Source organism: Gobio gobio, assembly GCF_949357685.1.
Source record: "Gobio gobio genome assembly, chromosome: 19".
Taxonomy (NCBI): domain Eukaryota; kingdom Metazoa; phylum Chordata; class Actinopteri; order Cypriniformes; family Gobionidae; genus Gobio; species Gobio gobio.
Genome location: NC_137112.1, coordinates 43,869,403 through 43,883,331, shown reverse-complemented (window position 1 = coordinate 43,883,331; position 13,929 = coordinate 43,869,403). Strand labels below are relative to the sequence as shown.

Genomic DNA, 13,929 nt, shown 5'->3' with positions numbered 1-13,929 from the left:
ATCTCACAATTCTGACTTTAAGATAGACTCAAGATTGTGAGAAAAAGTTAGAATTGCGAGATGATAAGTCGCAATTACCTTTTTTTGTTTTTAATGGTGAAAAAACAAGATTTTATAGGTATAGCAGATTTTATATTATTACATTTTTCTATTTTACTTTATTTTATTATTATTATTATATATATATTTTTTACTTTTTTAAATTATTTAAATGTTTTTTTTATTATTATTTAATTTTTTTTTTTAATTGAATTTTATTATTATTATTTTTTATTTTATTTGACTTTACTTTTTTTTTATTATTTAATAATATACTTTTTTTTTTTATCATTCTAGATTTTTGCCAGATTTCAACGACCATTTTTTATGGAACGTTTTTGATGTGATAAAAACATGTACATGTATTTAAACATTTATGAGTGACTCTGAATTTGAAAGCAAAACATTAGGGGTAGGGTTAGTGTAAAGCTAAAAATTATATATTACATTGGCAAGCATACTTTTTATCATTCAGCATAACAACAAAAATATATATACATATATCAGTGCATCCCTACTAGCTGTTGATCTGAGACATTTTAATTATTATCTTTAAATGGATCAGATCTTTATATAAGGACAACATCAAAAAGGAACATTTTCCCTTATCTGCTCCTCCGTGTTCCTCCAAGATAAGCTAAGACGGGGTACTCAGGCCTTAAATAGCTGGTACTTTCCTAAAATCCTGACCAGAAGCATGCCTGTTATACTCGATTGAACCGGTTCTTCTGTCGGAATTGTGTGTTCTTGTGATATCGCAAATGTGTGTGTTGATCTAAATTTCCTGATACGATTGTGGGTTATCTGATCCAGTTCTGGGCCCTTATACTTTCTCATTATGCCGAAGGCACCACGTGTGCCACATAGAAAACCCCATTATCGTGTGACTATTTCTAGCACAGTTTTTTGTCATTAACCTTATTTAACGAGTTATTAGTTAGTGTTTTCTCAAGAGAAACCTTATCTATTCCTGTGTCCTCTCCTAGAATAGACCTCACTGTGGTTTTCCCGCCATATCATTCATTTGGATTTCTTGACTAATTTCTTTACTTTATACAGCAGTGGTTCTCAACTCCAGTCCTGGGGACCCACTGCTCTGCAGATTTTGTGTCTCTCTTATCTGACACACTCAGTTCAGTTCATGGAGCGCTCTCCTAACGAGCTGATGATCAGAATCAGGTGCCTTAAATAAGGTAGACATACAAAATGTGCAGAGCAATGGGTCCCAAGGACTGGAGTTGAGAACCACTGTTATATACGCATGTACTTTCATTCATGATTAGCAATCAAAAAAAGTCATTATGAATGCAAAAATGTAAAATCTGTACACAAACCAGGTACAACACAGCAATGCTATAGGCAATCAGTTCTAGCCCCGCCCATAGGTCTTATTTTATTATTATTTATATACAATTTTAGCATTTACTGTAGTAGTTCAACTTGCCAAGACAGCATTTCAAATTTGTATTTGTTAATTTTTCATCCAACATTTAATTTCATATCAGCTTAATTTCAATGAATCACAGAACTATATTTTAATTGCACCTGGTTAAAGTTTTAGCTAAGAATAGCAACCCTAGTCTCCACTTCTTTCTTCCAACATCAAATACTTTCTGATTGGCTGTCATTTTGTCACTTTTAAGCTTTTAACTTTAGTCGAGGACAGAAAAATAGCTTGATGCTAAAGGCCCGTTCCCACCAAGGACAATAACTATAATGATACCGCTAATTTTAAAGATTTAAATCTAAATTTAGAACAATAGCAGTCCACACCACAACTGTATCAATAACGACGAAGATGGCTGATATCCTTGGAATAACTTTCAGAATAACTTTTTAATTGATGAACAATAAAATCATTGACAGCCAATCAGAATCCATCCTGCTTTAAAGAGATTGAGCATTTAAATAGGCACAATAAGTGCTTATAAAAAAACAGAATAGTATCATTTGTTGGTGTTGATGCCAATATAGTTATCTTTATAGTTATCGTTCTTGGTGTGAACAGGCCTTAAAGGGATAGTTCAACCAAAAATGAAAATTAGCCCATGGTTTACTCACCCTCAAGTCATCCTAGGTGTATGGCATTCTTCTTTCAGATGAATACAATCAGAGTTATATAAAAAATGTCCTGGCTCTTCCAAGCTTTATAATGGTAGGGATTTCTGTTTTGAAGTCCATAAACGTGCATCTATCCATCATATAACTGCTCCACACGGCTCCGGGGGGTTAATAAAGGCCTTCTGAAGTGAAGCGATAACTTTGAGTAAGAAAAATATCCATATTTAAAACTTTACAAACTGTAATCTCTAACTTCTGCTAACTGTCGTATGCACGTTCACAAGAGACTGGCGTTCCAGCGTTGTCGAATGCCTTTATTAACCTCCCGGATCCGTGTGGAGCACTTTTATAATGGATGGATACACTTTTATGGACTTCAAAACAGAAACAGCCATTCACTGCCATTATAAAGCTTGGAAGAGCCAGGACATTTTTAATATAACTCTGATTGTATTCGTCTGAAAGAAGAAAGTCATATGCACCTAGAATGACTTGAGGGTGAGTAAATCATGGGCTAATTTTAATTTTTGGGTGAACTATCCCTTTAAGACACAGTGTGATATGTTTATACAACACAGTGGGGTCTATATAACCTTTTTTTTCCAAATCTAACCTCTAATCTCAAAACTGTTCTGAATGGGTCTGGTTGAGGATACCCTCTGATTATTGTCTAAAAACCATAGGGGTTACAATAATGCAGATCCCAAAAAGTTAATTTCTGCTTTAATTTTCTTCTCCAGCACCTCCAGTTGACCATTCAGGCCTTGCAGGACGAGCTGAGGACTCAACGCGACCTCAACCACCTTCTCCAGCAGGAGAGCGGGTCGCGGGGCAGTGGGGGCGAGCACTTCACCACCATCGAGCTGACCGAAGAGAACTTCCGTCGGCTCCAAGCTGAACATGACCGTCAGGCCAAAGAGCTCTTCCTCTTGAGGAAGACGCTGGAAGAGATGGAGCTGAGGATTGAGACGCAGAAACAGACGCTGGGAGCCAGAGACGAGTCCATAAAGAAGCTTTTGGAGATGTTGCAGAGTAAAGGGCTTCCCCCAGCCTCAGGAAGGCAATCAGATGAGGAGGAGCAAGAGCGAGCCAGGCGGATTGCTGAAGCCGAAGCTCAGCTGGGCCACCTAGAGGTGATATTAGACCAGAAAGAGAAGGAAAACATCCATCTGAGAGAGGTATCAGGTTCTACTCAAACTTTTTCGGGTTGAAAGTGGATTTTAGACCATGCATGTGTAGTCCCACTAGCTGACAGGTTTAGTTTGATTAAGTCAAACTCTGGTGTGATTGCTGTGCTAGTGCGGTTCAGTTAAATAAGTGTGTATCCAAACTTTGGTGTGCATCAAACAAGTGGACTGAGACTGTGTGGTTCGACTGACATATAAATGCAACACAGACCAAAGACATCTGAACGAACCAAAAACAGGACATGATGTTACAAGATGCGACCCTAAAAAGGACAGAATGCTCAAACGTACATGTCTTTTTTTCGTTATAGGAGCTACGTTGCCCATTACAGTTCGGTACAGGCTTTGGAAATGCTGTCTCCTTGCAGCAGATGTTTGAGTGTAACACGGCAGTTCCTGGCGCTGTTTTGACTCTGTCTCTTACACATTATATAAGCTCTTTATGAGTTCTCGGCTGTTAAAAATACCATTTTATGTAGAGACCTACAACAAGTTTGTGCAGAACACAGCATTGTTTTGAATGTCCTGTAAGTTCCGTCCCAAAATATAATTCATAAAAGCCATCTTTTTGTTTTGTACTTTTAGGTTCGGTCTTAAAAACGAACGCTAAGTCAACTAGGACTAAATGTTTCATTTTCTTTTTGGTCTGGACCAAAAGAACCAAGAACTACTGGTGTAAACACACCCTAAAGTTGGACTTTAGGAATGAAAGTAAACTTAAAGGTTAACAATAACAACACTGGTCCGAAGTCCACTTCTTCATTCTTCTAGCATCAATTCAGCTCTTTAACTTTCAAAAGGACAGGACCGTGTGATGTGTATATACATCACTGTGGGGTCTATACAGCCTGTGTTTTCTGCTCTATTCGCATCACCAAAAATGATTATTTTCAGATTTCAAATCAGAGACATACAAAAATTTAGAGACAGTCTCCATGGAACAATCCGAGGTTAAGTGGTTTGCCATTGTAATAAGCAGAGAGATAGTCAGATGCAGCTAAGACAAAAACAGCATATGCCATATGGTCACTGAGTCATCTGGACCCGAGAGAAAAACATGAGGAGATCCATGCCAGCTCTGTTGCAACCACACAGATAATGCACATTATTCACTATAATCAAAGAGAATTCACGTGACTTCACATCCAAACGCCCACCTGGAGGGCAAAACAAGGCTTTCCTTCAATGCCCGCCAGTCATTTTAATGAAATGAAATTACTAATATAACCAATAGATGGCGGCAGAGGAGCACTCATTATAATTTAATCTTTTAACAGCACTGTTTTAGTACATTAAGGTGCTTTAAGTGTCTTTCATGTTATGCGTTTTAGAATGTCCCACTGTTTTTAGTGATTGAAATACTGCAGCAGGTGCTGTTTATGGATCACAAGTGCCCAAAACTTGCATTTTGTTCACATATTTTGTTCTTCTTTTTTTTGAGATGGAAAATTGACAGGCCTATGCAGGTCTTTGCCCTCCAGGTCTCCGCGTTAATACGATGAAACTATAAAAATGTGAAAGAGTGAAAAAGATCAGAATGCACAATGTGATTTTCAGATGTTCCTGGATTGACATTCTAATCAATCTCTGATGTTTTGGGTTTGTTCGGGGCTAATTAATGGATTTTTAACCTCACACACTATATGTATTTTGTTTAAAGTGTGATAGCGCTGGTATTTCTATTTTTGTGTTTGCAATTATGTTGATTATAATGTTCATTTTTCTCAGGAGCTTCATCGCAGAAACCAGCATCACCCAGACCCTGGAAAAACTAAAGCTCTTCAGACTATCATAGAGATGAAGGTAAAGATCTGCAAATACTTTTTGTTATAAATATTATATATATATATATATATATATATATATATATATATATATATATATATATATATATATATATATATATATATATATATATATATATATATATATATATATACACTGCTGTTCAGAAGTTTGGTCCAGTATGATTTTTTTTTAGACTTTTATTCATCAAGTGTGCATTAAATTGATCAAAAGTGGGAGTAAAAAAATTATATAAGTTAAAATAAAGTGATTAGATTTTTTTTTCTAATGTTAGAAACAGATTGCTAATTCAAACAAATGGTCTTTTGATCTTTCTGCTCATTAAATAATCCTGAAAATGATGTATCACAGTTTCCTGCTTAAAATATGAATAACTGTTTTCCACACTGATAATAATAAGAAATGAGCAGCTAATCAGCATATTAGAATGATTTTTGAAGAATCATGTGACACTCAAGCCTGGAGCTTTGTCTTCACAGAAATAAATTACATTTTAAAATATATCAAAACAGATAACAGTTCATATATTTCACAAAAATTTGTGTTTAATGTATATTTGATCAAATAGATGCATCCTTGTGTACTGTCATTATAGTATGAAGTGCATATGGCATGTTCCTGCTGCTCAAGAACAATAGGTTGAAAAAGCAAACAGAATATGAACAGAATAAACCAGAAAGACAAGAGAAACGTCTGATGGCAGATCCACTGCAGCATGCTGGTTAATGGCTGAATGAAACAGTAAGTGGGTTTGTGCACTCACAGGCAGAGCAACTCCTGCCAGCAGAAGCATTACACACCGCTCTAAAAATAAAGCATGACCTCATGCAAGGCACGCACACACCCCTCGGGTCCACTCTGATTGGAGCTAAATATTACCCAGAGTTCACCACTGCACCCATGTGACATGCAAGCACTGATGATACACTGCTATTCGAAATGCAATTTCGCTAATTCGATTTATGCATTTCCCCCCGACCAAAAACTGCAAAAGTCGCTCCACCTGTACTGGTTCCCGTTGCTCTTTGAACCTCTAGCATCACCGGTATGGTTCTCTCGCCCTATTGGCTGAGCAGGGATGCTGATTCTGGTGCCATGGGAACAGGTGGAGTTGTTTACAACACAGAGAGCATGAATGCAGGCGTGGGAGAGGATGACAGAAAAGAGAGCAATGTGATCTGTTTGCTCATGCTCTGAAGGTGGATATGATCTTTCATAAAGCCACAAGGTATAGCATTACAACCTTATGGTAAATGAACAAATAGCACCATTGCACATTTAAATACGCCTAAAAAAAATATTGACAAAAAGCTTAGCTGTGATTTCATCCAGGGAACCGACTCTCTGTGTACAGTATGTGGGAAATGGGATGCTGGTTTTCAAAGGCCTCGCATGAAAATGGTGCCTATTGATGTCTGTGAAAACAAAAAGACAAGTGAGTGAGTGAGTGAGTGTGTGTGTGTGTGTGTGAGAGAGGGAGAGAGAGAGAGAGAAGGAAGGGCGGGTTACCGGAGAGAGCTTGTGAGAAGGAACGGCAACCGTTCTCTTGTGTCTGAATGGGAGATGGACCATAGCTAATGCCAAAGACGCTGTATTATTTATTAAAAAAGCCGAAGGAGCTGCAACGCTGCAACTCTCGGTCTCACAGCCCAAAGAGGCACACGCACGCCGCTCGCTTTCCCAGAGCGTCTCTCCGCCCAGGCTGGATGTGTGCTCAGTACTACCAAATGGTGATTACATGCTGATCCATTAGCATGAGAGAGACAGATTCTGCTTTGGCTTTGCAGCAGTACTGCAGCTACTCACCGGCGATGCTGCAAGATGTTAGAGTTTCGCATATCCCTGTCATCCTCTTGTTGTGATTCCGCCTGTCTGTTGGGAATTGGGTTTGGCATGCTTCAATTCGTAGAATCGCACCAAAGTTGTCATACTGTCTTAAGATGATGGAGCACAACTTCGCTAATATTTCCACTAAATTGTTTATCCAGGACACCAAAATCGCATCCTTGGAACGCAACATTCGGGACCTTGAGGATGAGATACAGATGTTGAAGGCGAATGGATTGCTGCACACGGAGGATCGAGAGGAGGAGATCAAACAGATGGAGGTCTACAAAAACCACTCCAAGTTCATGAAGAGCAAGGTAGGGAGCTTTAAACTGTAAACCGCCATAGACACAAAGGAATCAGTGATGTGACTGATTGTATGTAGGGATAGTTCACTCAAAAATGACAATTCTGTCATTATTTGTTACTCTCATGTTGTTGTAAACCCACATGCTGTTATTTAGTTTGTTGAACAAAAAAAGTAGGACAGGAAAGTTCACACTGACCAGGGGCGAGGCCAGAAATATTCAAACGGGGTGGGCAAATCGTATCAATGAAAACGGCATGCCAAATTACGAGAAATAAACGCAGCTCAGTTTCAAGTTCAAAAAAAGCAAATAAGAAATAACCTACATGAATGTATATATGGTCAGACACTTGCACGTGTCACCATATTAATTACGTTTTACCAAAATCAAGCTCAAATGGAGTTTTGAGGTTTTTGAACAGCGAATTTCGGAGAATTAATGTCAGGGATGCATGCTTTGTCCATCATTAACAGCCGCATCTGAGGCAGTGCATTACGTTTTCAATACAGGTTATACAGTTTACTGTTGCTATGCGAGCACTCCGTTTTTTTTCTGACATTTTGCCAAAATCTCATGTTATTAAAGATGAAATGCGACACACAGGCTATTTAGGAGAGTATTTGCTCAATTCCTACACTAATTACACTCTACTCCGCTCCTCAAACACATAAAACATTAGCCGTTATATACAGTGTTCCTTGAGTAAAGAAAACAATGTATTTATTCAAACAAACAGTTTTTATTTACCCTAAACAAGCAGCGATTTATCTCCAATCAGCGTGCGGGACAGCGGGACTTCATTCACGACAGAGGCGGGGTGGAGTTATGAGGTTTGACTGACAGTTTGAAGAGCCAATGGAATTATGAGGTTTAGTCACAAGCTCTTTTTTAATACTTTTCATTGATTAAATATTTAAAAAAATAAACAGAAAAACGCAAAGGGTGACCAATAGTAATGATTTATTTTTAAAAAATTACGAAATTTGGAGCGAAGACAGTGACAATATTTTTAAAATATTTTAACTATAACTATAAATGTCTGTGCTTAGATTTGCATGTCCTTCTGCAATATTACTCTGAGACGACAGCGCTTCTGGTTAAACACTGGGATGATCTCATAATCAATTGTGGGTTGTGGGAATTGTGCGGTTTCATTGCTTGGCAGCAAATCTAAATTAGGCTCCACATTCCACCAACGCGCAAATCTTACCATTACATCCTGGACGGGACTAACAGAAACTGATTAATCAAAATTTTCATTTTGACAAGCGTGTGAAATGCACCTATAGAGAGAGGGGAAACTACGAAACTGCCTCAACTGACCATTGAAAACCGCATTTAATCATTCTTTTAACTAAGTAAATAAAGTTATAGTGTGATAAGACTTATTTCATATATCCTTTAGGAAAATGACCAACTATGTATTAGGTGGGTCCATAATTTAAAGTGGATTGGCCCTGGCCCGCCCGTAGCTTCGCCACTGCACTGACCACAACTAACAAACTCCAAATAGGAAAAAGCATCCTTAAAATAGTCCACACAACCTCCACACACAATCTTCTGGAAGCCATGCGGTTTGCATGAGAAGCAGATTTGAGAAAATAATGACAAGGGGTTGAACTACTGTATTCCTTTAATTATTAGCCTGGAGATGTACATTTTGGCACCTGATTTATCTTGACGCTTGGGATATTACATCATATGAACTACAGTTTGTGTTTAAATTAAACATGAAATCAACTTTGACCCTATTGTACTTACTTCCCTAATAAACATTCCTGGTTTAACATTATTCATTAGTGAATTTGTGAAGTTAAAGGGATAGTTCACCCAAAAGTGAAAATTAGCCCATGATTTACTCATCCTCAAGTCATCCTAGGTGTATGACATTCTTCTTTCAGACAAATAAAATAATAAAATCAGAGTTATATTTAAAAAGTCACGCATCGCTTCGCTTGAAAAGGCCTTTATTAACCCCTGGAGCCGTGTGGAGCAGTTATATGATGGATAGTTGCACTTTTATGGACTTCAAAAACAATTATAAAGCTTGGAAGAGCCAGGACTTTTTTAATATAACTCTGATTTTATTCGTCTGAAAGAAGAATGTCATATACACCTAGAATGACTTGTGGGTGAGTAAATCATGGGCTAATTTTCATTTTTGGATGAACTAGCCCTTTAAAAAATGTCTTCCAAATTAAAAAAAGGTTTGTCTTTGTAGTCTTGCATCAAAATGTAAAAACTTGCTTTGTCACTGAACAACTGTCCTATTCAGGTTGACATCACCAACCCCTCCCCTCCAATCGCCCGTCATAGAGACACGATCCAATCACGATCCAGTCAATTCTTAATGGATAAAAGTCCTGCCCTAAACCTGCCTTTTGTTTCAATTTACTTAAGTGAGATGAATTATGAACACTGTTTTATGTTCACTTTAAAAAAGCAGATAAAACAGTAAAAATTTACAATAACAGTGTAAATATGACAATATTTATAATATTGAAAAACATTACAAATTATTTTAATTAAGGTAGCCAAAATTCAGCTATTAGTGAATCCTCAGATGAAATATATCTTTGAGATTTTTATAAAGAAATAAATGTCTTTTCACGTATTGCATTGTCACAGAAGTGGTAGAGAAATCCTCACGGATGTCTGGTGGAATTGTAATGATGGGTTTGCTGAGTAATGCTAGAAGCAGCAGTATTAAAATAGGATTCTCATGGCTGTGCTGACTATTTCCTGATAAAACACTTCGGTCTGTCTGTGCAGTGTGAATTGGCCTTTAATGTAATGATGTAATGATATTGTGATACAGAGTTCTGATTGGTTTGTTAGATTTGCACCGCCCAGTTTGAACAATTTCATGGCTTGTGTCTTGACAGAAATGTTTATTTTCTCTATCTCTCATTGGTTAGAGGAGGTGGATTTTCTGCACATGTGCGTGGCTATTATAATGGGTGATGTCTTCGCTGTATCTAACATGCTCGTGAATCAGCTGGGGGTTTTGTTGTGATATTTATAGAACTCATTTCATCAATAATTGATATGGCTGATGTATATTAAATGGGGATTGCGTTCTGAAATCTATCATTCATAGGAGGAGAGTACAGATATAGAGAAGAAAACTCCCATACTCATTTCAGTTTTTTCTATTAAAAAAGATTTACATGTTTAATGACGGGACTCGTTAAAAAAATTATTTGTCTAGATACTCATGTTTTGCAACATTTTACGTGCTAAATGATTTCCCTGTCCCATAAATAACAGAAAATTCTCTTTCTCTGTGTCTTCTTTTCTTTCTCAATGTCTTTCAGATTGACCAGCTCAAACAGGAGCTCTCAAAGAAAGAGTCTGAGCTTTTAGGTCTGCAAACAAAACTGGAAACTCTGAATAATCAGAATTCAGACTGCAAACAGCATATCGAAGTGCTCAAAGAGTCGCTCACTGCCAAAGAGCAACGTGCTGCCATTCTACAAACAGAGGTTACAACATTTATTTTATTTTATTTTGTCTTGTTTTGTTTTATTTTATTTTTATAATTATAAATATATCATTTTATAATTCAATAATAATTGTATTGTATTGTATTTTATTAAAACATTTTATCTTATAATTTACCCTTGTGCAATGCCTTGCAATCCCATAGATTTTATTTTCATGAAATTGTTTTCACTTGTTAAAGGAACACGCCACTTTTTTTGAAAATAGGCTCATTTTCCAACTCCCCTAGAGTTAAACAGTTGAGTTTTACCGTTTCTGAATCCATTCAGCCGATCTCTGGGTCTGGCAGTAGCACTTTTAGCATAGCTTAGCATAGATCATTGAATCTGATTAGACCGTTAGCATCTCGCTCAAAAATTTCCTATTTAAAACTTGACTCTTCTGTAGTTACATCGTGTACTAAGACTGACGGAAAATGAAAAGTTGCAATATTCTAGGCCGATATGGCTAGAACTATACTCTCATTCCTGCTTAAAGGTAGGGTAGGTAGGATTTGGTTAAAAAACTTTTTTTCCAAATTTGTTTAAACTTTCTTTATATATCAATACATAATTAAAAATGTAAGTACTCTGAAAAAGAAAGTATAAAAATTGAGTGTCTGTAGACCTCTCAAGACTGTTTTAAAGACAGCTCATTATTTCCATTCACTCCACCTTCTCCCTTCTGGGCTCTTTCCAAAGCCACGCCCCCAAAACACATGAACGCGCTACGCCGACCACGATCAGCTCAGCTGAAAGACGCATTATTTACCCGAGGCGAGCGGAGAAGAAGTGCATGTAGTGACATCATGTCAGAATTGCATGTAATAAAAAATCTAACTTTATCATTATGAATATAAACAAATAAGATGTCTTTTAGTACTCACTATCAAGCTAGAATAACGATACTGGTAAAGTTTAAAATACACACACAACACAGTGTCTACGACACACACAGATACAAGATAAAAACATCAACATAAACATAGGTAGAGAATATAAAAACAAACCAAGGGCCGAAATAAACGTGCAGGTAAAGTTCACAGTGAACATGGTAAAAGAGTTTAGACAGAGGGTAGTAGCTAAAGCTAACTTAGTTCTAAAAAAAGTTCCTGGATGCGGTGTACTAGCTTTTACACATGCATTTTGTTATCTAAAGTTACATTTTGCGAAATTCAACACGACAGCGATCAACTTGAGCTAAGCATATTGAGTATTTATCATCTCTACTAATGGTTCGCTAAGTGTATAACATTGCAACTTTATGCTAAGTAATGTTATGTTAGCTATATTAGGCAGCTACGTGTGCTAGTGAGACATGCTTCATGAAAACATAAACCAAAAAAATGTATAATCAAAATGAAAGATTACCTGTCCAGCAGAAATACAGCCTCTTGAACTCCTCAAATCAAACGGGTGCGCCAGGGTTGCCAGGTTTTCACAACAAAATCCGCCCAATTGCTACTCAAAACTAGCCCAAAACAAGCCCAAAACAAGCCCAATCGTGTTTATCCAGTAAAAATTGCTTTTGGGGGGTAAAATATGTGTCTTTTTGGCAGGGCTGCCTGCTAAAATTCGCAAATCCCGGGGCAAAACATCACATAATTGGGGTCGCTTCAACCCGCGGACATGAAAAACAGCCCGCGGCAACAGTGTTTGAAGTAGCCCGGCTTGGCAACACTGGGGTGCGCATGTGGGCAGATCCTGGAGCAAAAGCGGTGGTAGCCATGGTAGCGAGAGAGAGTGACAGTCGCCCAAGCCAATCACTTGTTTCAGCCCGAACAAAAATAATGAGCGGTGTTTATTGCAGATTAAAAAGTCTAGAGTCACTCGATTTTTATACTCTCTTTTTCAGAGTATTTACATTTTAATTATGTATTGACATATAAAGAAAGTTTAAACAAATTTGGACAAAAGTGTTTTAGATCATTCTTACCTACCCTACCTTTAATAATCAAGGAACTTTGTGCCGTACCATGAGTGCAGCGGCACAATGATATTACGCAGCGCCTGAAAATAGGCTAACTTCCGTCAACATAACCAACGTGACAACCTGCTTACACATGGAGCGTGCTGGGGACTATTTTCAGGCGCTGCGTAATATCATTGTGCCGCTGCACCCATGGTATGGCAGCAAAGTTCCTTGATTATTACACTGGAATGAGAGTGAGATGCTAACGGTCTAATCAGATTCAATGATCTATGCTAAGCTATGCTAAAAGTGCTACCACCAGACCCAGAGATCGGCTGAATGGATTTGAAAACGGTAAAACTCAACTGTTTAACTCTAGGGGAGTTGGAAAATGAGCCTATTTTCAAACAAAAGTGGCGCGTTCCTTTAACCTAATGTTTGACTTATGACTTATTGCCATATTAGCACTTGAAGGCATATCTCAGCTTTGCTTGAAGCTCATGGTGTGTTGGTTAGGTGGACGCTCTCCGATTGCGTCTGGAGGAGAAGGAATCGTTCCTTAATAAGAAGACGAAGCAATTGCAAGACTTGACAGAGGAGAAGGGAACACTGGCCGGGGAGATCAGAGACATGAAAGACATGCTGGAGGTCAAAGAACGCAAGATCAACGTCCTGCAGAAGAAGGTAAATCACTCAAGAATTAAAGGTCAGAGATTAGGTCGCAAGGTTAGACTGTTTTCATGGGCCATTTAGAAATGATTGGGGTCGATATTGGCAAGCAGAAGAGGGTGATATAAGCAAGGGGGTTTGAAAGGAGACTGAGCCTATTTTACTGTATCTGTAACTGTTTATAAATCTTTCTATATTGCCTATATAGTAGTTTTGGTCAGATTTGTTGAAAACTCTTTGTACTGAGCCCTGCTAACTATTATATGTTCTAAGAACATTCATAATAAGTTATGAAAACGTTATTTCAGATGTTCAGAAACGTTTTCTTGGTTATGCAAGCATTAAGGAAACATTCCATTTTATCATTCTTAAAACATTATGGGAACGCTATTTTGAATGTTCACTAAACATTTTCAAACAATTTCTAACATTTATAAAATGCACTTACAGGTGCACTGTATACATTTTAGCGGCATCTAGTGGCGAGGTTGTGAATTGCAACCGGCCACCACTCACCCCTCCCTTTCGAAGCACATAGAGAAGCTATGGTGGCCGACACAGGACAAATATGTCCTCGTCTGAGACAGCAGAGAGTAGCTAGCGCTCTGTAGAGCAGTTTGTCCATTTAGGGCTACTGT

At 37.7% G+C, this 13,929-nt stretch overlaps 2 protein-coding genes across 2 annotated transcripts in view; both read left to right on the top strand.

The window, feature by feature from the left end:
• Positions 1-13,929, top strand: part of LOC307142961 (uncharacterized protein) — a 91,194-nt gene that overhangs the window by 6,800 nt on the left and 70,465 nt on the right. The gene's annotated exons all lie outside the window — the stretch shown is intronic.
• The window catches only part of erc2 (ELKS/RAB6-interacting/CAST family member 2), a gene marked incomplete at its 3' end in the record, with an annotated part of 77,015 nt that overhangs the window by 31,273 nt on the left and 31,813 nt on the right, over positions 1-13,929 (top strand). Inside the window, exons 3-7 of the mRNA XM_079845367.1 lie at positions 2,841-3,278; positions 5,016-5,090; positions 7,082-7,237; positions 10,546-10,713; positions 13,139-13,306. Of these exons, the coding sequence (XP_079701493.1) occupies positions 2,841-3,278; positions 5,016-5,090; positions 7,082-7,237; positions 10,546-10,713; positions 13,139-13,306 (1,005 nt within the window). The remainder of the gene's footprint in view (positions 1-2,840; positions 3,279-5,015; positions 5,091-7,081; positions 7,238-10,545; positions 10,714-13,138; positions 13,307-13,929) is intronic.